This window comes from Hirundo rustica, chromosome 1 (assembly GCF_015227805.2).
Source record: "Hirundo rustica isolate bHirRus1 chromosome 1, bHirRus1.pri.v3, whole genome shotgun sequence".
NCBI lineage: Eukaryota > Metazoa > Chordata > Aves > Passeriformes > Hirundinidae > Hirundo > Hirundo rustica.
The window spans coordinates 120,846,853-120,872,954 of NC_053450.1; the positions used below are offsets into that span (position 1 = coordinate 120,846,853).

General features: G+C 36.5%; 1 protein-coding gene across 3 annotated transcripts in view; it reads left to right on the forward strand.

The window, feature by feature from the left end:
• The window catches only part of ANKRD28 (ankyrin repeat domain 28), a 120,516-nt gene that overhangs the window by 53,311 nt on the left and 41,103 nt on the right, over positions 1–26,102 (forward strand). For all 3 annotated transcript variants that reach the window (XM_040085829.2, XM_040085819.1, XM_040085836.2), the window contains exons 3-4: positions 13,677–13,755; positions 24,000–24,070. In XM_040085829.2, the coding sequence (XP_039941763.1) occupies positions 13,677–13,755; positions 24,000–24,070 (150 nt within the window). The remainder of the gene's footprint in view (positions 1–13,676; positions 13,756–23,999; positions 24,071–26,102) is intronic.

A 26,102-nucleotide genomic window follows, 5' to 3' on the forward strand; every position in this document is an offset into this window, starting at 1 on the left:
AATGGTCACTTACCTAATGTTAACAGTAGGCATATAATGAAATGACAGTGAGAACAGTCCTCTGAAATAACTGCAGGAGGTTGGAGAGGAAATAAAACATTCCTGTAGCAACAAACACTAATAAAGAGAATTCCGGTAGTGAAATACACCGCTGAGAAACTCAGGGCAGCAGCTGCTGCCTGGCAGCCTCTGCCTGGAACCCAACTTCAGGCGCTGGAGCAGGGGCCAAGGAATCTTATATCGGGAAAGTGAGGGGCTATGAGACTTCACAAAGCACAGGTGAACTCAGGGTGGGCATAAATCACAAAACAAGCTCTGTGTGCCTTCAGACCCCTCTACTGCTAACTTCTAATAAAAGAATTTTTATTACCCATTTAAAGAACATAATTATACCTATCTCTTACTAAGAACTGATTTCTAAGAAGAACTCAGAGCTTTTGTAATTAGATAGAGGCATTTAAAATCGTTAATGGCTTTAATTTGGTATGTTTTCATTTTGTGCAAAGTATATGTAAATATATTTTTTGAATGTATGGGTGAGAAAACAATAGTGTATAACCTCAGAGATCGATGGTAATTCTTATCTTCTCTATTTGTTTGCCCACATACTTCTAATAAAATGCAGCTTTCTAATGGGAGCAAGATGTTTCTTTCTCCTTAAACCTATGTTCAGATTTTTGTCCAGTGCGCATTTCAGTGTACTGTATTGCTTTCTGCCTCTAGATAGTCTTTGTACTAAACTTTCTAAGTGTTTTTACCACAAACAGGAACCCCCATTTCCTGTGTGACCAGCCTGATGAAATGATGAGTCATATGAGACTCTTGCTTTATAATATGTCCAATTAATTAAAATTTCTTAACATCTGAAAAATGGCAGGAAATTTCTGTGAAGACTTCTGGTTTTGAGGGGAGTGTTTGTGATCTTGAATAAACAGGAGCAGGTTGTGACTGCTCAGAACTTGTAACTCTGTGTCAGCTTTTAATGTGGAGCTGAAATATCTTGCGTGTAAGAAAAGTCCAGGAATTGGTTTTCAGAAGGACATTTTGTGAATAGCACAGGCCAATGTGTGTGGTGTTGTATTAACAAGAGACAATGCTTGTGAAACACCTTGTCACTAAGCCTGATCAATTTTTAGTGAGGTGATTTTCAAGGAAGAAATGGATTGCAGTACTATCATGTGGGAATGTCCAGGAGTTATTTTGGTAAAGAATTAAGTACCTTCTTAAATACATGAATATTCATGTTTTATGTAGAAGAGATAAGAAGAAACTTTGCTGCAGGAAGAGTAGGGAACCTCTTTCTATACAAAAGCTAATTCTACTTCTAAAGGATTGGATATTAGGTTGTTTGATCCATTGATCTGAAGCCTGACTGATTCCAGAAATGGAGAAGGTTGCAGACTAATTCTTCCAGGTGTAGTAGAAACTTGCTGCCAACTGTATATTGTAAAGAGTATCCACCAGCTATTCAAAGATTATTTAAATTCTTCATGCAGAAATCATTTACTGTAACTTAACTTTAAAGTTGAGCATTTCCTGTTCATTAGTGTGGGATGTTTCTCAAGCCTGTCATCTGTAATGATTAATCAGATATCTTAGTTCCTCTGTAGAGGTTTAGAGTGAATCATGTGTTTCAGCCTCAATATAAAGTCTGTCCAAATGGTGTTGAGTTCCTCTTCTGGTGTAGAAATAGATTCAAGATGTTTTAAATACAGATTTGTATAATTAGGCATTTTCCTTCATAATTTAAATGTTTAATGAGAGAAATTTGCCAGTCCAGAGAGGAATAATTCTTCGCTTAGTGTCAATAGCACTGTCTTTAGCCTCTGCAGATGACATTTTCGGATGTATTAAGTTATTACTCTTATTAGAGTGGTACAAGCAATCCTTTAGCAGAGTTATAGGACAACCTGACCAAAATCAGCAAACTGAATTTGACTCAGTACAGCAATCGTATGGGCAGTAGCTCTTGAGAAGTTAACATTGCAACGGGTAGAACTGAGAAGAACATTGTGCTTGCATGACATGCTGCTGCCTTGAGCAGGAAATGGGAACTATTCTTTAAAGACTTTAGTATGAATTAATATTAGTCTGCTACTCAGCAAACATATTCTCCTTCTCATCAGGCCTACTAAGCTTGCCCAGTACTATGCTAATGTGGATTTACTGTTTGCTAAACTGGGCAATGGTCTGCATGGCAGTGGTTTACAGTATTGGCCAAACACTGAATTTCTTTTGCAGTAATTGGGAATTTGACAGACAGCTTTTGTTTCAGTCACTGTGATTTCTTTAACGTTGGAAAATTCTCATTGGTGTAGAGAGCCATGAATAATTACTTCAAGTGTAAAAGTTTCAAGAGTTTTTAAAGTTTCAAGGGTTTTGTGTTTGAGTCTCCAGTATGATTCTTAGTAATAATGATTTTGTAGATCATGTCTAATTTGCCATTTTACTTTTAGTGATTATTGCTTAAGATTGTAACCTTCAAAGCATAATTGAAGTTCTGCATTTCCTGCTGCTTTTACAAAACAAGCTAGAGGCAAGATCTTGAATAGTTAGAGCTTACTGGAGTTATTCCTGGCAGTTGCTGTGCCTGACATGCAAAGGATTGGTATTTTAGAACAGAACATCCTCACTGAAAGAGCAGAGAGAAGAAAAAAGTTCAATAGTCTTAATGTGCCTTAGCTTCCCAACATAGGCATGGTCCTTAAAGAGGGCATTGCTGGGAAAAGCAAGATAGGATTTGAATTTACTGATTATTTGTAGTCTTTTTCTGGATGAAAATCCTTAATGCGTATGCAATGTACCTTTGAACAAGACAATTTTCTCCACTCTGCAAGTTGTTGAAGCTATCTTACTGTGGGCTATCCAATATGCTATCAGTAAATATAAGTTCTTTTGTCGAGTTTGGCCTTTGTACACAAGCTCTCCGTGAGGTAGATGCATTTTTAAGATCCTTAAATCTTCTTTAATAAAGGACAGATGTACATCAGGAACAGTGAAAGGAAGGTGTTCCTCATTTATTTGCTACATGATGTAAGAGGGTAGTCCCATAAATACCCAAGGAGGAGGACTGTTGTCTATCATCAGTAGGACCTGAAAAGGCTCATACTGGTGTCAGGTATCAGGACTAAGGACCTGGAGGATCATTGCAACTAGTTCTTGCTGAAGAGTACGCTCCCAAAGTTCAGCTACAATGTCTTGATTATGAGGTTTGACCGCGTGTTTTCTCAGGCCTATGATACCAGCCTGTAACCTTTCAGTTTCAAAACCAGTGGAATTCTGTCGTCCTTCCAGTCTTTTAAAGTCCTGCTTTATTATTATCATCCTTCCCAATCATTAATTTAATTTCTGTTTGAATTTGCATTAAATACTAGTTATACACATATGTATATGTGTAATTATGGTAACTTATAAATAAATTACATGATGCTGACTTGCTGTCTCAAAGGAGCGCATATATCTTGCCTTAGTCGTTGCAAGTTTTCCTGTAATGACAAGTTATCTTCTAAGCTTTTCCTGTGTCCACTTAGCCTAAGAAATACTGCACATAAGATGCTTAGATCCTAGGGTAACCAGCAGGTTTAGATGAGTTCTTATCTTCACTATCAGAGGCTTTCTGTGGCATTTCTTTTGTGATCAGTGTGCAGACTTTTCATTTTCCATTTCAGACTGTTGTTGGGTGGAAGGTTTTTTTACTCTCATTTTACTCGTGTTTTTCAGAATAGATGTGTTCTGCAGGATTTTTCTTGCCTAACAATTAGCCTTTGAATTAGCATAGATTGTGTTATAAGCTGTTTGGAGTTCAGAATGGTGCAAAAGTCTCTTAAAAGGAGAGCTTTTGCATATTCCAGCTGAATGACCTTACTTCATGAAGCTGTTCAACTTAACACGCACCAGGAAAATGTTTTGCCTTGCTCCAAGAAGAGGTGCTGACATTTAACACAACCTGAAAAGCCTCTTTTCCTTCAGCAAGTCGATGCAGTTAGTGGGACAAATATCTGCTTTACATCGGTGGTTGTCATTTGAGCACTTGCCTTTGTAATGAAAAGGGCAGAAACCCCAGCTTTTCTGAACAAAAGTGTCAGTGGCCCGAATGTAATGTGCTGGATTTAAACTGTGGTGGAGATGTGCATACCTTACCTAGTGTGGTGTGTGATCTTTCCCTGGAGCATAAACAGAGCCTGGATTGTACTGTTTTCTCTCTTGGCATGTTTTCTTATTTGTGTCCTCAAACATTACGGATGATGACACTGTAAGATGAGGCAGTGCCCCTATTCCAGCCCACTCTGTGAGCACAGGCTGGATTACATAATGTGCTCCACAGCACTGTACTCTCATGGAAAATCCATTGTTTTCTCATATTGGCTTTTGTTTTGGTTTGGGTTTTTTGTTTTTGGTTTTTTTTCAGAAATAGTTTCAGACTTATCTTTCATTTTTCTTACCAGCAACTTCATTCTGTTTAAAAGCTGGGGTTTTCTTCTGCCATACCTACCAGGTAAATGCTTACAAATCATATAACTGGCATTTGGGAAGGATAAAGCCAAGGGCAGATATTTTCAATTATATATTATTGTTTTGGGGGATTTAGTGTTTGTTGGGGGTTTTTTTGGTGGTTGTTTTTGTTGGAGTTTTGTGTTGTGTTTGGTTGGTTGTTTTTTTTTTGTTGTTTGTTTTGTTTTGTTTTAGTATAACAGAGTTCTAGATGCTCTAGAGCTTATTGGATGGGTATATTTTAATTTTTGTGAATTTTTTTGCTCTCTCCCCCACAGGGATCTTGCATGCTAACAAATTGTCTTGGCCCTAAAAGCTGCCTTTTTTTTTTTTTTCTCTCTCTCTCTCTCTCTTTTTTTTTTCTTTTTTTTTTTTTTTTTAAATTCCTGGATTAAAGTAAGGAAAATAATCCAAAATGCCTCAGCTGCACTGTGAGATCGAGTTGCTCTTACCAAAGGGTACAGAATAGCTCTTTATTCATTCTATGTATTGGGCAAGAATTCCGTAACCTTTATTAGTGATAAATGGGACCAGTTCTGGAGGTTGGAACTTTTCCGTGAAAGGGAGCAGCAGCTTGCAAAACCTGCTTAGTTATTCAGGTCCTTATCCCATATCCAAGTGAATGCTTGAGTTTGCTCAAAAGAAATCCTGGCCTTTCTAATTCAGCCAGAAACGTTTACATGTTGTGTAAAAGTGTCTGCGTAGCATGTAAAAATGTAGAAGCATGTAAAAACGTGGGTTTAGCTTTTCTTACAAGCTGTGTTTATTCTGTACATAAGTTCTAAAACCTGAACAGCAGAATTATGATAGCAATATTACAAAACCTGCATGGAACATCAAGGTTACAGGGTATGAGAAAATGTATATTTCCAAAAAACACTCTGACTCGGTACTTTCAAAAGTATAAATAAAAGAATAATTGAAGATAAATGGTTTTGAGCTGAATGGAAGTGGAAAACTACAGAGATGCGTAGTTGTTTCAAAATCCACTTCTTTAAATGCTTGACAGCAAGTCAAAAATTTCTTCTTGTGGACCTCTTTAGTTGAGGCCAATAAAGATGCAGTGTCTACCAGAACACCTCAAGCACTCCTGTTTCTTATGTGAAGAAGATATGCTCTAGTACTGAATCTGACTTTTTAAACATCTTCACCACATCAAAATAACTTGTTGGGTTTTCTTACTGTACATACTTAAATGAGAATTTTTTTACTCTTGTGTTCTGAATGAGGCATTAGCTTGCTGTAAGGTCCAGCAATCATAATTTTAGATGGAGTTTGAAGCTCAATACCTGGTTCTTGCTCTAAATGTGACTCACTTTCTTTTGTGTGTCTTTCTTTTGGGGTGACTCTTTTAAGAGGAACAGGGCTTCAAACACTTACACCTGAATAATGTTTTGTACCTAATTGTTGTGATGTAAGACAGCATCTGAAGTTAGCTCTTTTAATGAAAGATGTCTGAAATGGTGTTATTTAACAACATGAATTGTTTGGGTTCCTCTTTTACCGATCTTTTTTTTGATGTAGTATCAATTTACATTTCCCAATTCACTGCGTTTCTAAGGACATTAAAGTTTGGGATTCAATAAAAGCCAAGCCAGCAAATTTTCTTCTGTCCTCTTCCTGTCAAGTTGTTCTACTCTATGCCAAAGTTAAAGACTAGATTGCCTTTTAGACAAGAGTAGTTCGGCATCCAGTGTTTTTGTACAATTTTTATAAAAGGTATTTCCTGGTGTTATTTAAAAATACTAGAAAGATAAAAATGAGCTATCTTATTTGTTTCTAAAAAGGAATTTTATCAAGTAGTGACTGAATGTAAGTGAATGTTCCAATACAACATGTCACTATCATGTATGTGTATATGTATATGTGTAAAATGGTGGGTTTTTTCTGTGCAAACTTAATTTTAAGTGTTTCCCACCAGATTGTTTTTAGTGTTCAGATGTTGGAGAAATGAACCAAGCCTTCAATGTGCTTTTTGTTTATAAGTTTTTATATTGTGTATGAATTGTATGCAGTGGTTCAATAAGGATTTATAAGTGGTTCAATTTAGGTTTATAATTTGACTAGAATCATTAGCTGAATGGGAAGTAAATTATTTTCCAGGGATTTTAGTGCTGTTCTGTGAACTTGAGCTTAAATTCAGTCTCAAAAATTCCATTTTAAAAATGCCTAGAGGCATCATACTAAACAGGGATGCTTTTGGAACTGCCAAGTATGTCCATACAGCAAAGTCATGCAATGTGAATTCTTCCCTGCCTTCTTGGTGGGGATTCTCATTTGTGTGCATGCAATGTGGAATGGTGTGCAAACAGATAATGTCATTCTGTTCTTCTCTAGATAAAGGTAAAACTCAAATGTTTGACTTCTTTCTGTAAAATTTTAAATGTTCCCCTGATTTCAAGTTAGCAAAGAGACTTGGTTGTTTGGGATATTCCAGTAATCAGAAAAGGAAAGGACAGTTGTTTGGTTATGAAATGCATTATAGTTGGCCATTGTTTTTACAGACTCTTAACTCCAGTTTGGCATAAGTGATAATTTTTTCCCCTGTTAGGTTTTCACCGTGGCAGATAAGTTACAGTCTAGGAGAAGGAGGTTTCCAGACCAAGGTTCACTGTGTTGCTCTAATTCATTCATTTCTCATGGTGGAAGTGTGAATATATCTTGATAGTTTTTATAGCCAAATTTCTTAGCCAATTATGACTGCCATAAGTAATGGTATCAGAACAGACCAGATTTTTTTCATTGCTGTAGTTTTTATTGGCACTCAGCATGGGTTTCCCCCCTTTTGGTCATCCTGTTCACCCAGACTCAAGTTAAACTTCTGTCTTGTTTCTGAAATGAGATCCTATTCAAAATCTGACCATTTGTAGTTGCTGAGGGATTTTGATGTTTGGAAAATCAGATTTTGGAATGGAAAGTTAATGTCTCCTTTGCAATTATATAGCTAATAGTAATTTCTTCTAACATGCTACAAGTATGTTGCTTCATGGTTATTTTGTGGGACAGTGTAGATCTACTCAAAATTATCTTATCATCAGATTTTATTCTTTATTATTGTTCCTTGTGACAATTTAGAAAACTCTGAGCCTGTGGTCTTGAGGAACGCAGATGTTTAGAATAACTTATGTTCAGGTAAACTCTTGGTTTGTCATAAAATGGTGTCCTGGTGACATTTTTCCAGGCTATTTGTAGTTCTCTTCTGATGTATCTTTTATTTTTTATTGTGATCTACAGCTGCTATTCGGTTATTTTAAGGCCTCCACAAACTTACAGTGCCACGAATAGTAGTCATGAGTAAATGATTTTGTGGTTTATTCCATGGTGTGCCAGTTTTTATTATTATTGTTGTTACCGTTATCATTGTCATTATTATCAGCTAAAAGCAATTAAAGAGCATGCACAATTAAACTGGTACTGAAGATCTTAAATAGAAACACAGTGGGGTTGGCAGATTATGGCTGACGTGACCCTTGTTGCTAAAACCACTTCTTTTCTTCTACAGGATAAGGTCTCTCGAGTCAATGGTCGCTCTTGTCTTAATGAGCAAGAGGGCAAAGATTCCTCCCTGGTTTTTTGTGATTGTTTGGAGGCTAGATTTGCTCTGCCCTCCTAATAGATGGCATGAAGAGGACATGTCCTGAAATTTAATGAGTAGTGATAAGGTCTTACTAGTGAAAGCTTAATACCAGGCTTTCAAAAATGTTTCTTGCAAATGCAGTACAAGTGTTCATACAAATAAGGGCATGACAATTAGTTCAAGAAATTATTGCAGTCAGTATGACAAATCTAATAATTTCAACTAAAATGTATCTATTGTCCTGCTTCAAAGGATGCTTTGTAGTTAGCCATGTCATATGTATTGGGTTTTTTATTACTGTCACGCTTTCTTCATATTTTAAGGATTCAGGAGACTATTAGTGAAACATTAGCTCTCTCTCTACATTGGGTATGCATCTTAATTTTGACATATGGGGAGAAAATAGAGGTCTGTTTCCAAAAATTATGTCGAACAAAATTACTTAGAAATTTGTTGATTTTTGGCAATGCAAAGTTCTGAGAATTAGCTTAAAAATACAAGAAAAAATCCAAAGAAATAGCAGATGAATTACAGTTTAGGGTAGGGATACAGTATTAATTCCTCACATATTTACAAGTCTTGGAAGACTAGTATTTAATCTTTTTCTTCTAGTTTCAATTCACTCATTTTCTAATGCTAGCATTAGAAAGTTTTTAAGACACTGTTATGATTGAACATAATTCCGAAGAGGTAGTCCTCATTTCTGGAATCAAGTATCTAAAGTAAACTTGTAAGAAGTTTAGAGTTGGCCAAATATTTACCTGTGGGTATTTTTATTTGAGAGGGATAGATAGATAGATAGATAGATAGATAGATAGATAGATAGATAGATAGATAGATAACCAAAAAATTTTGTTAGAGTAGACAGTTATTCCACCTGAGGAAATGATTATTCTAAAAACTGTAGCAAAATTTTAAACTAAAATCTGTTGTTTTAATGAGTCCCAAGAGTAGCACTGGTACATACTGGACACTATCAAAGAATTGGAAATATTTTGTAATCATTTCTTAGACATTTTCCATGAACTCAGGAGTTATGCATCATCCTGGTTGAAAAGTCCTGTCTCTCTAAACTATGTGAAAAATACACTAAGAGTTTTATTTAAACCCAGTTTCACTTAAAAGTAATGTTTGTTAATGATACTGCCGGGTATGTTGGAATTGAAACTCGTTCAAGATTTATGATTGTGTATTTCGGGTTGATTTCTATCAGGACCAGATGGCACTAGAAGCAGACAGATGACAAGTCATACAGCACAAAATACGTATTAAACAATATTTTGTTAGCTTGATCATGAAATAACGAGTGTATATCAAGTGTTATTGCAGAATTTGGTTTTGAAGAGCAGATAGCTACAGAGGAGTTTTTATGAAGGGGGAAGTTGCATTCTGGCTATTTTAAAAAAAAAGCTTTAATTCAAAGATTCCAGATCAGTAGATGTTGAACTATTTGAAGGGCAAATTGAAGTTATATTCTAATGTACTCTTGAGAGAGTCATAGGCTGGTTTTGACAGTCTTAATGAATGAATATGCATGGGATGAGAGATTTGCCTTTAAGGCATCCAGCTCCTTAAAACTCACTGTAGCCATATGTGGTTACTCTAAATCAATTACTGAGATAGCACCCATACCAGGAATAAATTGTTTTATCTCAAAGGACACTTACTCAAAGAATGCTTTAAAAAGAGGTAGGTTTGAAACCTGAGTCTTTAAATCAGCATAGATTGTAGAAGTTCATTGTAGAAGTTTTGATCCATGAAATTAGCAATGAAGCAATTAAAGCTTCTGGTTTTGGTCAAAGGTGGCATTACCATTGTTCTAGGTTAGAGTTTATGAAGAAGCTCACAGTGCCACTATCCATGTCACTTCATTCCAGATTTGGTTTTGGTGAGGTTATAAGGCCTTTTCTGCATTTATCCTCTTGCTATCTTATGCAAACTACTGTGTAGGTGAAATGCTTGGGGAACTTGATAAATGGAAGTACTGGGAATGGCAGGATTGGATATTTTTCATGTAATACAACCCAAAGGCACATATAGATATGGTGCTAGGGCTTTTGTGATGCAGAGCTATCATTCTGAAAACTGATGCCTTAAGAACTGACCCCTTTTATTGCTTTTTAGTTTAATGACAGTACTGACCAATATCTGGAATTATTGAGAGTTTCTTATTGGGAATATAAATTCATTTGTTGTTTCCGCTGGAAACAAGTTTTAAAAAGTTGAAAGTTCTCTTTCAACTATGTAAAACCTGCTTAATACTATCAGTGGGATCTGGGTCCTTACTACCATTGCAGCTGATTTAGAGTTGTATTAGTCCCATGTGCCTTGCAGGTTTTTGAACTGGAAAATGAATGACAACACTTGCTTTTCTGTGTTGTCAGAAACATCTGTTCTACTGCAATACTTGGAATTAAATAGTACCAACAGTGTTAGATTTTACATTCTGTATAACAGTGACTATTACATACAAAATCCCTTCTCTAGTGAAATTTTTCTTTTAGTGTCATTTAAATCTATGAAGTTAAAGGAATAGTATTAGTATTTTTATCAGTATGACAGTACCAGTGCTGCAAGATGTTGTCTTCCAAAGTTCCTTCTGAAGGTGGAAAGCCGCCTTAGTGTTATTTAAAGTAGTCCTTTATACACAGTAGTTTGTATTTGCAGATGAAATGTGTTCATCAAATGATTACTTTTTTTAATAAAAAGTAGTTGATCTGTTCAGCAGTATTTTACTAGCATTTAAGATACAGAATTCTCTTTAATTTTATTCAGATTTCATTTCGTAAAATTCATTCATTAAATGTATGTCTTCAGATGGATCAAAATGAGAATTTTCCTTCAGTGGAAATAAAAACTTCTTCATGAGAGGTTGTTGAATGTAGCATTTCTGCTTTTGTTAATAGGTTCTGAAAACCAGGTTTTTAAATAATAAACAAAAAAACTTTTGCACAGAGATGTTAAATTTAAAAAAAAAAAAAAAAAATTAGTTTGGAAGCATCAAAAAATGCCAGCTGTGAAACTAGAGAGGAAAAAAAGGCCAGGGCTTCTGTCAAAGCACCCTCAGCATGTGAAATGTTTGTGGTCAGTACATACCCTGGGGCTTGGGATTGTTGAAATTCCAATCTCTGGAGTTGACCCAGAAAATGAGAAGCCCTGAGCACTGGTCGCAGCAGTGCTGCCCTGGTGCTGCAGAGAGCAGGGACATCTCCAGCCTCCTGCCTAGGTATGCTCCCACTTTGTGCTCCCCACTGCAGAACTGGGAGCTGGGCTTGGAGTGTTTCCAGTTTGTCAGCCTAAGGGCAGCAAAACTGAAATATTTGCATGGCTGCAAACTCACAGCTTGGAAACAGGAGTGGTGGAGTGGAAATGTTGCTTGTGTTTAAGTTGCTTTTATGTTTGTATCTTGGTGGTTTTAGGATGCGTCTTCATTAACAGAGGTTGGATTTTTTTTATATTTTTTACAGGAAAATGTATTTGTGGCCTGGTGATTTGTGTATTTCTAGTTAAGCACCTCCTTTCTGTCCACTTTTATTGGAAGATTTCTGATTCATGCGGTCACATTGGTTACTGGTATGACTTCTGTTACTGAGATGTTAAAAAAAAACCAAAAAAAACAAAGTCAGCAACAACACAAGTGTGACGAACATTTTTATAATAATGAGTTTTGCCCTTGGAGCGGGGAATGCAGTTTTTCTCATGTTCCTGTGTAAATGGTGTCTCTACAGAAGAATGTGCTCCTAGCCTATCTTACTTTCTCTAATTCTATGATGAAATTGCAGACAGTACTCACGTGTTCCCTAATCTCTAGTTTATAGGCTCTTCAGCATTATCAAAAATGCTAGCTACCTATAGGAGCTCTGGTCTCCATACTGGAGGAATGAAAACAGATTTTCATTTCTGGCTGGTCTTTACGGTCTTTCAACTGAGGAAGCAAGTTTAATATTTGTGTTGTCTTTCTTTTTAATTTGTGCGTCTAATATTTTTCCCTTCCCTTTGTTTTTGGTTGATTTTAGTTTTGAGGTTTTTTTTTTTTTTTTTGGGGGGGGGTGGTGGTGTTTAGGTTTTTTCCTTTTTTTAAAGTTTTTTTTTTTCAAGATAGCAAGTCCTTTGTGGCAGAGGCCTGTCTTTTTTTTTTTTATCTGAGATGTGTAAGCTGCATTTGAGATATCCTGGCAAGAAACTGGTGAGGTTCTATGTGGTGTTAATGATAAGTGTGGCATTGATTCCTTAGAGTGCATCAGTGTCAGGCTTGCACTCCTCAATTTGGAATTTCTTGCGTGTAATTCAGAAATTTTGTTAGGAAGCATTGCTAGCACGGTGAACTGTGTTGCTTTGACTTTTGCTGAGCAGGGAGTAGGCAGGGAGTAGGTGATGTTTTCTGAGAAGGGAAGGTTTGAATGCTCTGAATTCTGAAGTTGTCTTTTATGTTTCAGAAGAACCCCTTGGGTCTCAGCTCCAGTTTTGCTATAAGATCTTTCCTGCCATGAACTCTAATTTTATTCTTAGGTGATGCTAGCTCTCAAGTTGGGATTCACTACGTGAGGTTATTCTAGCAAGGGAGAAGAATGCTTTTCACAATAAAAAAGGCAATTAAAAATATGTGTTAATTTTATCATAATCGTGACACAACAGTTGAATTCATAGAAATGTCTTGCCACTTAAAATTTCTTCCTGACTATAATCTTGATCCCCCAATGTATTTGAAACTCTACTAAAAGGATCTGGATATCCAAGCAGAGCTTAGGCGAGAGCCAGGATGCTGACTGATTATCTGTCTCTTTTCTGATTTCTCACCAGCCTTCCCTCAGAGAGCAAACTGGTTGGTTCTTGTTCATTTTTATAACTCACTGTGATGTGATCTTATTTTTCTTATTAAGCCATAAACTGGTGCAGGGAAATTAGTGCTGATCCTGAAACAGTTACGAGATATTTTGTGTTAATCTTTCAAAAGAGAATCTTCATTGGTGTATATTATGCATGAATAAATCACATCTCTTACTGGTACCTTCAGAAGCACCTTAGATCAGCTTGAACTAATTAAAAGTATTGGGTGTTACTTGCAGAGTGGGTTTTTTGCAAAAGAAATTTTACCTCTGTCTTGTCTTTGCTTATTTACAGTAAACAAAACAGTTGAAATTGGGTTCCACTATTTTTGCCCTTACACTCTAGCTTCTTTTCTATTTTCTATTAAATTAATAACTTCTGAAATCACTTTAAACTTCACGAAGGAAATGTTTCTCAGTAATTGTTGCATATGACAATAACACAGTTTTTAAACTATGTAGGACAGACTCGAGTTTTTGTCCCTGGAGACGAGTGAATGGTGATTTATAACTGGTGGGGTAATCTAAAGATGTGATGACCATCCTGTGTGTGTCAGTAAGACACTGGTTGAGTATGTAGGTGTTGAGAGCTCCTAGGGACGAGCATGCTTGTCTTAGTAAATGTGTCTGATGTCTTCAAAGTAATTATGCTTTTTTAAAATATATAATGTATAATATTTGAAAGATGAACTTTTGTGCAGTGTTTTTTCATGACATACAAAATGCTAAACCATACTTTTTTTTATTTTAAATAAAACCTTTTTTCCCCCCTCTTACCACAGGATAATGAGAAAAGGACCCCTTTACATGCTGCTGCCTATCTGGGAGATGCAGAAATTATTGAACTACTTATTTTATCTGGTATGTTCTGTTCCTCTTAATGGCAAACAAATAACTCTATGCACATCCAAAGAAGTATTTATGTACATCTTAGTCTGTGTAGCGTTTATTGAGATATTTAATGTACTAGAAATTAAAGATGCTTGTACTGAAATTTTGGTTTCTAGACTTATTAGTGTTACAATACTGTGTAGTTCTGTAGTTCTGCTCTAAAACATTTCTTTGTAGAAAGCTTTCTTGGTTATTGCTATTTTTATTTGTCACTGGATCAGTTTTCAATGGTTTAACACTAGTTTAAAGAAGTAATAGTGTATATGGTACAGGTAGGTGTTAGCAGCATTGCTTTCATTCTGAAATGCCCTTCAGAAAAGCAGTTAGATTTGAACATAAAGACGCCATCCAGAGTTGGTTGTATTAAGTGTCTTTGCCTGTTGGATTAAATCCACAGAATATAATTAGAAACAGCTGAAAATGTTAAAATCTCATCTTTTTTTTTTCCTAATTATTTGTATTAAGAAAAATTCCAAGTTCTGTGAAACAGTATGCTTTGGGTTGTTTTATTTTTATTTTTTTTTTAAGGGTAGAAAACCAAGCAACTAAACCAAAAACCTGAAGAACATCATGACTGAAGGATTGAACTGACTGTGTTTGATCTTGGACAGACCTACCCATGAAGTAGCTTGAGGCTGAATTCATAATACAGACCTTCAAGCTTACATAGAAAGATGAAAACTTGTAGCAGTCCCACAGAACTACTTTAATCTTCAGTCTGTTTAATTGCACTCCTTACCTATGCAAAGCTGGCTATTTCCATCACCGCCACCCCCCATCAACCCTTTCTAGCAAATTCTGCTTTAAGGAAACGCTGCTTTTAGGATTATAGGAGTCGCTTCCAGACCTTCAACTGAATTTGCTAGGCATTAATTAATTTGTTATAATTTTAGTATGATGTAATATTTTCATATATATATTACTTGTACTCTCTGTATAAGTATATATACATATCATAAAAAATACATTATGTGATATTAATATATCTATTGTATGGACATACTCTATCATGACATTTTGTCCAGAAAAGTTCACTTTTGAGAAGGTGCAAGGTTTAAAAATCTAAAAAGGTGCTGGTTTTCCCTATTGAGAAGAAAGGCAAGTTCTGGTGACTCTTGAAAATATGTAGTGACCCCTTTCATCAACTAACAATGTTACAAACTTTGCAGAGTTGTAGTCAGCTACTTTTGACTGGTTTAGATGAACACAATCAGTTTATCAGATCCACGGTAGAACAAAATACCCCTTTCTTGGGCAAAAGGCATATGGAAGGAGGGGAATTCTAGTTCAGATGGGAATGAAACAAGATCCTGACTGGGGGGAAATGGTAGGAGAAGAAATATTAGTCCTGCTATTTGGGTACGTAGCCTGGAGTTAAGCGTAAGGAAAAATGGAGAACAAAGAAGGGAGGTGAGAATTAGGACTGTACAAATAGTCCAAAGCTGAGCAGTTGCATGGAGGAGCTGCTGTGGGTGCTGCAGTGTTTGCAGATTGTTCAGGGAGGATGTGAGGCATTGATATGTCCCAGATAACATTTATTTAATGAAAATCAAGATTTGCTTGCAACAAAACAATGCGTTAGATAGTTGCAAATCACAAGCTTTGAAAGCTGCGGCGATGTCAGTCCAACCTTGCTGTGCTCATGTGCTGTGCTGTGGACTGCAGTACCATGTTGAGCCTTGCTGGAGAGGCACAGCCTCCTCAAAGTCCCAGAGAGAGGCTGCATTGGGAGTGAACCGGCTTGGTGCAGTGAGGGGTGCACAAGTAGGTGTGAGTTGTTGGCTCGTTGGTAAGTGAGTGAAGAGGGGCATCAATTGCAGGGTGAAAGTGATGTCTGAGTGTTCAGGCTGCTCAGTTTACAAGGCTGTGCTGTACTTGGGCACAAATCTCTATATTACCTGCCTGCAAGCAGTAGTTTTAAGCAAGCCTCTTGAATCTTTAAAGTATTCACCAATTTAGTCTTCCTCATTTCTGAACGCTGGGTTTGAAATCTTTGTGGTTGGTGAAGTATGAGCACTCAGCTGTATCAGAAGTGCCAAACCATCTGCTTCTCAGAGAAATCAGGTCTAGGTGTCTCAAAATGCACAAGCTATGATTTCTCTTTTATCTCTCTTAATTGAAAGGTGGGGAACAGAGGTTAAGTGTATTTATCCTCTCCATTTCATAAAGATAAGGAAAATTCATCTGGTGGGTTTCAGCTGGAAATCAAATCTCTATTTTGAGACAGATGTATAATGTTACATTTTGTCATAATAGATGAGCATTAGGGAGCAAATAAAGAACATCTGTTACCACAGCAAGGCTTGAAAACTGTTGTGTTGCAAGACCTCTATTAAAACTGAGGAAAGTGGTTTGTTGAATAAATAGCATTCTGTGCAACCACTCCTCTGTGCAGTAAATTTGCATGTAAAAGTTGGGTATGTGACTTTAACTGACCTATTTAACATACCTGCACAAGGGATTGAATTAAGTGTAGACTTCTTTCATCCTAACATTTCTCACCTTGTGAAAGCTTGTCCTTGCAACTTGTAATGTCCTCTAACATAACTCTGCTGGAACGTTACCAGGAACCACTTCACAGTTTTCCTGCTGTGCAAACTATTCTGCAAAGACTGTTTGCTTTGATGTTTTTATTCTTTCTTCAAACTGGACCTCAAAATTACTGGTCAGTATTAATCTTTCCACTATTCAGTGGCTCTTGCTTGAGTCTTTCTCATTATTATCTCTTCTTTAAGTGTTATTATAGACTACTTGCACGTAGTTTTTTAAAATTTGATTGGAATGTCTTTTTCATCCTGCTCCAGGGAATCCACATTGCTTTCAAGTACGTACTGTAGATCACATATTGCAGTCACAATGTCTTTACATTACTTTGCTACAGACCTAAGTAACCCATATTGCACATCCTGAAGATATACCTGATTCAGCCTTTTTGCAGACTTTTTTGGAGTAAGTTTTCAGTCTCAAGAGCATTCTTCCTTAGTTGTTGGGTTCTTGAGATATTTTTCAACTTAATCTAAGGTTGCTCTGTGGCCTTTCCTTTTGTCTTTCACCTGAACAAGGAATCTGTAGGTGATGGTTTGGATACAGGCTCCAAACATCAAAGAAAATTGCTTTACTGGCTCCATCTTGGGCCTGGACATTAAATTTCCTTTTGGTTTTTATTTTGAGACACTGAACACTAATAAACTTGTCCCCTGAGGATGTGAATGCCTTGCCAACAGTTTTTTGATACCACTTTGTTCTGTGGAAGTATCAGTTTTTAAATGATCTCTCACTTTTGGATTGTAGCTCGATAAGCAATTATTCTAAGCATTCCTAGATTTGTTGTGTAGGGAGGTGACCAAGAAGAGGTATGAAGATTATTTATAGTGTCCAGAAGGATAGAACAGAAGTTTATACTTTAGTCACTTGAACATCACAATTTTACAAGCATTTTCCTTTTTGTATTACTCTGGGAAGAGTAGTAACACTCACCACAGTTTTATTTTTTTGACCTTTATATAGCACTGCATCCTGGTGCACAAATATATCTACTTTGCATAACTGCACTGACTTTAAGAGTATAAATGATGGCAAACTACCGAAAAGTATGAGTTAAGTCTTAATTAACTACATGTCCAGCTTTTTGTTCTTTCCAAGAAGTTCTGATCAAAAAAATCAAACCCTTCTTTAAGTCCTGTGTACAAACTGTTCTGGAGAGGCTTCTTGCTTTATAAAAAAAATGTTCTTTCCAGCTGTCCTATGATTTTTAATTCCATCAGAGTCTACTGTGCCAGGAAGTGTCACGTGAAAAGCAGAACAGATCAGTATGATCCCCGAATGTATTCTTTTGGTTACTGACTTTTCCCATTTATTTTCTAAAAATACTGTGGAGATGATTATTGCTTTCACTGAAATCAATGTAATTCACAAAAATCAACATTTGAATTGTCTGTTGTTTTCTTCTGAATAGATTTAGTTACTATATTGCATTGATACTTAAATACTAACACAACACATTGCTGTTTGTTTAACCCAACATTTTCTCTGCATGAAGCTCAGTGTTACATGAGTGTGGTCAAACTCCATCTCATTAAGGTTTGGCAGCCCGTGAGTTTTTGTTTCCTCTGGGTCAGCTGGAAAATGTAAGAACCGTGCTGATGCTGGAAAACTGCCACTGTAGTAATAGCAGATTTTGAAAGACAGTAAAGACCCTTCAGTGTTACACCACTCTACCTGTGTTTCTTTCATCTAATTATGAATCTCTGCAAGTATTAGAAATCCATGCCATGACAGTCACACAGCTCAGCTGCTGAAAGGCTCTTGCTGCCTCAGTCCCAGGCGAATGAAGCTCCCTTTGTTGGGATTGCAGATGTACCCACACACTGAGGGCATTTCACAGGGGCCCCTTTGACGTTGACTGTATCTTTCGGCCGCTTCCTCTTCTTTTGACAGCGATGTTGGCTGATGTTTTTCTTTTCTAAGCTGGCCTAACTTGCCCCTGGCAGCAGTAAAAGTCAGTCACTCTGAAGAAAGTGGCTCTGATGTTCTTTGAGAGCAAAAATTAAGCTGACTCATGAAAAGATAGAACTGTTCAGTAGCTTCAATCAGAGAACTTCGTGTTGCTCACTGAAGCTCAAGGGGTGGTGGCTGAGATGCGGCAGAAACTGAAATTCTAAAAGGAAATTAGTTTGTATTGACAGATCAGCAAAGTCCTGGAAGGATGGCTTCAACACGATTGTGGTTTTCCTCCCTTTTCTGGCCAGTGCATCTCCATGTGTATTTGTTTTGTGGGATTGTTTTGGGGGTTAGGAACAAAAATAAGAGCTGTTCTCATTCTGTCTGGACAAAGGATTTCAGACCTGTTCCTCTTGGATTTTTTCACTTTTCTATAGATCTTCTGCTATGCATTTAGCTTTTAAATACCAAGAAGCTTGCTCTCCATAAGATCTTACTCATTATTTTTGCAGCAATGATTTTCCAAGTATCCAAGTTTTCAATAGGAAATTACACTCAATTTCTATTATTGATTATTCCAATTCATATCTCAAATCTTCCTATACTTTCAAAACTTTTGTATCTCCTCCTGACTGTTCACATATTTTTCTATGTAAGGAAAAGTTTTCATCTCTATCTGTTTATTCCTCAGTATAGTCTGAGAATTTCTGCTTGCGAGTTTAAGTGCTTCCAAGGTCATTGTCTCTAGATAAAAAAGTCAATCATTCAAAATGAAGAATTTCTGAACCTATTACTAGCTGTTAGGAAAATAATTATGTAGAATCTAATTACAATAGGACTAGTGGTTACTTTCAGTGATTTATACTTGAGGTCTTCCTAATTTCTCTGAAGATAATATCTAAAATTATTTCAGTATACTAGTTTTTAGGACAAAGTTACTTTCTTAAATGCACTCTATAAACATGTTATTTAACATCTTTTACTCCTAAATAGACATTTCAGAGCTCCAAATACCGAACATTGGGTGTCTGTATTGCATAATTGAATGAAAACACTTTTGCTTTCTTTGCTTATGTTATGATATTGCTCAGTCACTAGCACATCTTGTACAATAACAAAGGAAAATACCATCCTCGAGAGTCTAAAAATACAGACTGCAAACAGAACATTGGAAGGCAATTGAGTACTTAAGTCAGTACTGTGAGCAAAGATGAAAATGTCTTGTCAGTTCTGTTGTATTTCTTAATCTATTTCCAACTAGTGACGCATAAGTAATTCAGCCACTGCATTCATTAGTCTTCCGAGGACATTTCCAAATAGGAAGAGTTCTGGTGCAGAGGAGCTGTGGAGGAGTGTCACAGCACGAGTTTTTGTGAGAGGAACACAGAGGTGGTGTGAGACAGGGCAGTGTAAGAGTTGGGTGGCAGTTTATGGGTGAAGGAAGAGGTGTGTGGTTGTTCCTTGCAGCATTTCCTGCCCAGTCATTCCTTGTCTGTCTTTCTAAGAGATGGTTGAGATGCTAGCTCTTACTGGAATGTAAAGATCTGGACACCAAGAAGTATGCAGAAACATATGTCCAGGAATGGGTGGCTAACAGCACATTTAAATGTGCAATTGCCATATGTAGACTGGTAGAATTAAACCCTCCAGGATCATTCTGTAAGTCAGCGCATGTATTCAATTAGAAAATGTGTCTCTTGAAGCATAAATTCGCTAGAATTTATCACAGAGCTTTTCAGTAGCTTCTGTACTTTATTTATTAAATAAAGCATGTATTTCTAATTGTCAGTCTTGCGAGTACAACTTGGCAAGATGAGATGTAAGATTCAGGGTCAAGGGAAAACTATGTAACACTTCTCTCTCATTCCCTCCTCTTTCCCCACCTTTTGCAGGGCAAAACTCCTGGTTTTATATTTGCCTAGATGTGTAAACTTACTGGGCTGTGCTAGCAAAATTAGTAATGAAAGGGGTGATCTTGTTTAATGTTTCAGCTTAGTGCACCAACATGGAAGAATAATTTGCTTTGTTTGGAAGGTGTTGTTGTAGAGGAGGGCCATTTACATGATTGGTTCTTAAGCTGAAGTTGAATATTTGTGTTCCAGCATTATGACTGCTCTCTTGGACAAGTGCCCTAATCCTTTTCCAACAAACTCTTATGGCATTAAAATATAAGAAGTTTTACAGTAAGCAAGTGAGAAGTTTTGATAAACATGTTAAAACCAGGCCCTTGAAGTCTGGAAGATCCAAGGGGCAGAGGCAGGGAGGGAGGAGAACAGCAGTTTGTTAGGGTTGGGTTTTGTTTTGGTTTTTTTTGGTTTTGCACGCAGGGAATTAAGGTCCACTGTACTGTGCTTTGAAAGAGCAAACTGCTCATAGCTGGCATTTGAAATGTGAGAAATGCCCTGGTTAACATGTCAGCAGGTTGAGCTTCACAGGGATAATATTGCATTGGCAGTGCTGTGCAGTTGCTTATACGCATACATGTGTTCAGAATCTCTTTAAGCCAAGGGTGAGGCAATATCTTAAAGCAAAAGTTATTTAGGAGAGGTGTGATACATTTTTGTAACATTTATTTGCAGTGGTCTGGAGTAGAGCTTTACCTTAGATGATCAAGACTAAAAATTCCTTACTGTTGCATGGTAGGACTGTGATAGGTTTGAGGGAGCCTGGGAGGGGTCAGGGAGGAGCAGTGACATTTTCCCCAAATCATGTGCTGCGCAGTAAAGAACAGCCTAGAGGAGGATTGTGTCCTCAGACACAAGGCTGTTTGGAGAAAACTCATTTATGAAATTTAAATGACTCTTGGCAGCATGGCTTCTTGGAGAAATTTAAGGGCAAAGTACCTCTCTATTAATTTTAAAACGTTATTTTGTTTAATGTATCTAAAACTGTAGATCTCCAAATCCCTGCATTAATAATGCATATGTGGGTTTTGGTAGTACATTTATTCTGATTATTGCTTAAAAACTTTCTTTCAATATAACAATTTTGCAAGCTCTTTAAGAGTTTTTGTTGTGGAAAGAAAAAACAAGCTTGGTGGTTCTTCCTTAAGTAAGTCCATCAGAGATTCAGATTTGTTATCAAAAGTCAACTTTGGCGTTTCCTGTGTCACAGAATCTACAATTTTTTGTGTATTTGAAAAGTTAACTTATTTTAGTATTTGTATTTTACACGGTTTTAATGTGCCAGACTTAGGCATCCTTGTTTCTTTGGGTGGAAAACAATTTATGGAATGGGGGGCAGGCATTTGCTATGTTGATTTTTGGTTTTTTAAGAGGACCATGCTACTTTTAGATACCATTTCACATTTCCTTAGATATTTCTCTGGCTAATGCTGATTTTCTTTCTTACTTTCACATATTCTTTTCTTTTAGTCTTAGCAAGTGTGATTGACTTATCGTTGTGAAAACCTTTTGCACAGTATCTTTTTGTGTTTATTTCTTCTCTTTTCTGCTGTAGTTTTTAGGCTGTATGTTACAAATACCAGAAATGTGAGTAAAATCTGAACACGTAAACTCTGCTTGGACTCTAAGTACGTTGTCACTTAGAGCTAGAGCTTAGGTAACTACTGCTTTTGGGGAGTGGACACGTGCATTTCTTCTCTTCTGATGGGCACATTGCTTTTCCTGTCTTGGGTTTCATTACCTGCATAGATCTGACCTGACCCTAAGTCTTACAAATGCATTTTCCTGAGGAAAATCAGGACAGTAATTAATGACTTAGTAATTCACTCAAGTTCTTTCAAATGCTTTAAAGACGTTTGTATCCTAAAGTTAAAGATAGAAATCTGACTATGAAAGTCTTTATTCCTTGGTTGTTGGCTGCATGTGAAGTCAGGTGGAGCTTGGAGTACAATTTTGGCTCTTGTTTTTTGTCTCATCTGCTAAAAACAAGATGTGACCAACAATGACCTGAAATATAATCAAGAATTACAGGTACTTTTGAAATACATCGATTACATTCTCACCTACCAATCATTACTTCATTATATTTCTGATGTCACTCATCACTTACTGTCTTTTGGGAAGGATTGCCAACAATCCTCAGGCATTTCTAGTAACTTTTAGAATACTCAGATTCTTTCTTTGCTTGAGTTCTATGCAAGACTCGATATAGTACAGTCTGCTATGGCACATGATGTGTTGAGTGCACCACCGAGTCCTTAGGATGTGGGACAAAACAGATACTTGTGGTATCCCTTAACTTTTGTTAGGCTGTGGGGGTTTTCTTCAAATGGGCTTGGACTTTGTTCACTGTTTACTAGTCTTATTTTTCAAAAACTTTTGCACTTAGGAAAATAGGATGAAATCGTATTCTGAAATTTAGATAAGGAAAGATGGAAATCCCTGAAATTGTAGCCAGCAGTTAGACCTCAGCCTCTGTCCAGTGTGTGTAAGACCTAAGATCAAACTGGAAGTTTGGATCCTCCATCACCTTCTCTGTTCTGTTCTTATGACTGGAAGGGACAGGTTGATTAGAAACTCAAGAGAATTGACTTCAGATATTTGGGTTTTTTAGTATATCCAACCATGATTTTGTACACGCTGCCATGTTTCTTGATCAGGTGGGCTGGGAGAGACTTCTTTGCTGGTGCAGATCTTGGATTGAAATACCCTGTCACTCAATTGAATATTCTGACTTGTCCAGCAACCTTTTTGGCATCTTGTGTCTTCCTAGCCTTCCATCCTTTTCTGTTATTAGCACAGAAAAAACTGCAGTTGGTACTGACATAGCAGTATTATGTTTAGCTTGAGATGTTAATCAGCTCTGGTCATGTAGCATTAATGTTGCTGTGTGATTCTTTCCAACAGTATTTCCGATCTCTTTTTTCCAAAAATGTAAGATTTTATCTAAGCTATCCCTGTAGAATCTCAGCGGTTTTGAAATAAAGATGGGTAAATTTCCAGTCAGGGTATTAATATCCTACAAGGTTCTCCCTGTGTGTGTATCAGTAAGAAATTAAATTATTAACTTTAATCATTAGGTTTTCTTGTTTGTTGGAGTTCACTGGAAGTTAGGATGTAGTTCAGCTGCTTCCTTCAGAGGAAAGAAGTTCCCAAATCCTTCTTTCCTTTTATTATTAAGAAAAAAATTAAAATCTAAACCCAGGATTGTGTCCCTTAGCCATGTTTATGCAGCTTTATTTCCTGGGGACAGGGACAGCTGTTCCTTGAGTGTGCTTTCAGAAGCAGAGAGTTGTGGCTGTTAGTCTCTCTCATGAAGGGAGGACCAGGAGGTCCCAGGGTGGGCTAGGTGACTCCTGCTGGAGTAGTGAAGATTTGTTCCCAAAGTGAGTCCCAGTAGAAGAATCGTCCTCATTCTATAAACCTGTCCATCAGACACGGCAACCTCAAGGAAACTGTAGGTGGGGGGAGTAAATGCAGCCTCTTTCTGTATTTTCATGGAGAATTTCAACTATAATGGGAAACTATGAGATCTTTGTTGCTGTTTGAAGGCAAGCAGCTCGTCTTTCTTACACAGCAGCCTTTTATGTGGCTTTGGAAGGGAAAAGATTATAGAAGATGGCCTAGTGTAAAAATACGAGTATATTTTGATGTGGAAGAGTATTATTGGTATGGTGTTAAAAGAATTTTCTCAACGGGTTGACTTCAGCTGGAGAAAAGATTCCTTTTCATTTTTTGCATGGAAAAAAAAGTCTAGAATAAGTAAACTCATTTTACTAGAGTAAGTAAATAGTTCTATTTCTGTTCTTGAAAATATTTCAATCATTCTGTAAATATCTTTTAAATTTCTGGTTTTATTTTTTATTACAGGAGCTAGAGTTAATGCCAAAGACAGCAAATGGTTGACTCCTTTACACAGAGCTGTAGCATCTTGTAGTGAGGTATGTTGCTCTTTTTGACCAGTTTGTTTTAAAATAAGACATCTCAAATTATCTTCTGTCCATTGTTCATTTTTTTAAAGTGAAACTACTCCAAACATTTTGAATTGCTGAACATTTTGTTTATATATATATATATTTTTTTTTTTTTTTTTTTTTTTTTTGGTGGGGGGTGGTGGGGGGAAGCATATATGTCTATCTATTGCTTAAGCAGTAAGAAAGGAGGAAAACTATAAACTCTGAGTTCTCAGCTTTGCTCTCTGTGACTTCCCTAGCAGAGGATTCTGCATGCACTGTTCTCAAGTCCAGTTTACTTCTCCTGAGGTAACCAGAATGGTTCAACATGAGAGAAGTACAGATGAATTAAGATTTAGAACAAATTTTACAGCATGGTCTTTGCATTACTTCATATCTTTTTACGTGCTTGTGTGTTCAGGCGTTGAAGAAATAAATGGTTCTATTAAAGGCCTGCCATGTTGGTTTTTTTGTTTTGTTTTGTTTTGTTTTCAGTGATTAATTAATAGCATTGAATATCACTTTAAAATTTTTAAGTGGAATGTAGACTGTTTGTTGAAGTCTACCAGTTATACAGTTGTGAGAATATCATAATGCAAGAAATTACTCAGTTATTGTTTCTGTGGTGGTTGTCCTAATAAAAAATTTAAATGCCTGTAGAAGATCAAAACAAACAGAGAAATGCTAAGCTTGTTATGTGGAAGAGTTTATGCAAAGCTATCTCCTCAAATTGATGCTCATTTCAGTACATTTCAAATAAAGGTTTTTTATTAGTAAATTTTTGTTTGCGATGATAGAATTGAATATTTTAGTTTTGACAAGCACTGAACCTCAAGTGTTTGATCCATGAGCAATCTAAACAAGCTTTGTTTCAGTTTTTGCTTTTGAATTCCCTGGATAAATTGCGGTATTTTGTCACTAGCATTAATAGCGGAGTTCTGTAGAGATCATGTTATTCAAAAAAACAGTGTTTGAAAATGAATCTTCAAGGGCGCCTTATTCCCAAATGCTATTTGTTCTTGAGATTATTTTTAGACTGTTCCTTTGGGAGCTGACCAAAGCACCAAATGCTGCATTCTTCAGAGCTGAGGAACAATAAAAGCTCTCCATATCAGTAATGCTTGCAGAGGCAGGGGAGTGCTGCAAACAAACTGGGTTTAAATGACAGCTTCAAGAAATGCAGTCGTAGTCTTTTTTTTTTTTTTTTTTTTAATATGGAAGATTTTAGACAAAATATTAATCAAAGGCAAACAAGACAAGTAAACCAGTGAGACGCTTGATAGATACTTGTCAGAATTCTCTATTTATAAACACAGTGAGTCATGGGAGCCCATATACAGGACTGGTCACTGGATGAAAAGCTGTAATAAAAAAGCTGGATTATGATTTCAGTAAAATGTCGGGACTCTTGAAGTAAGGAAAGCTGCAATTAAATGAGGACATCGAAACTTAAAAAATAACTGGAGTTACGGATTTAGCTGTCAGCTGCACGAGTTCAGGCAGCTTCGTGTCAAGACAGTCACATTTTTATTTGTGTATGCCTGCTGTATGTTGCAAATTAGAAAAAAAAAAAAGAAACTCCAAGTAGATTCAGTCATGAAATTCATTCATGCAAATGCAGTAAAAATGAGATTCATTATTTTTATACTAATACTGTGGTGCTTCCTTCTGCAAAAGGGGTAACAGCTGTTCTGAAATTTCCTTGTTCTGATATGGTATTTCTTTATATTTGGGTTAAAAAAGACTTCAAATATAATTAGTTTTTCAAAGTACTAAATCTGCTTCAGTTTCTCGGAGAAGACCTGTTCAATTTTCTCATTAAATTACAAGCCTATGATGCAGTATTTTCACTTTTGTGTTTGTTCCTATCTTCTTTTTTATTGAGAGTATGAGAAATTTCAACATTTTAAATATGATTTATTCTAATATAAATAGGATCAGTAGTGACTTAGCATAGACCTTGCTATCATACCACAGTGTAATTTAGAATCTCCAGTAACAACTTGTGGTAACATGTTTT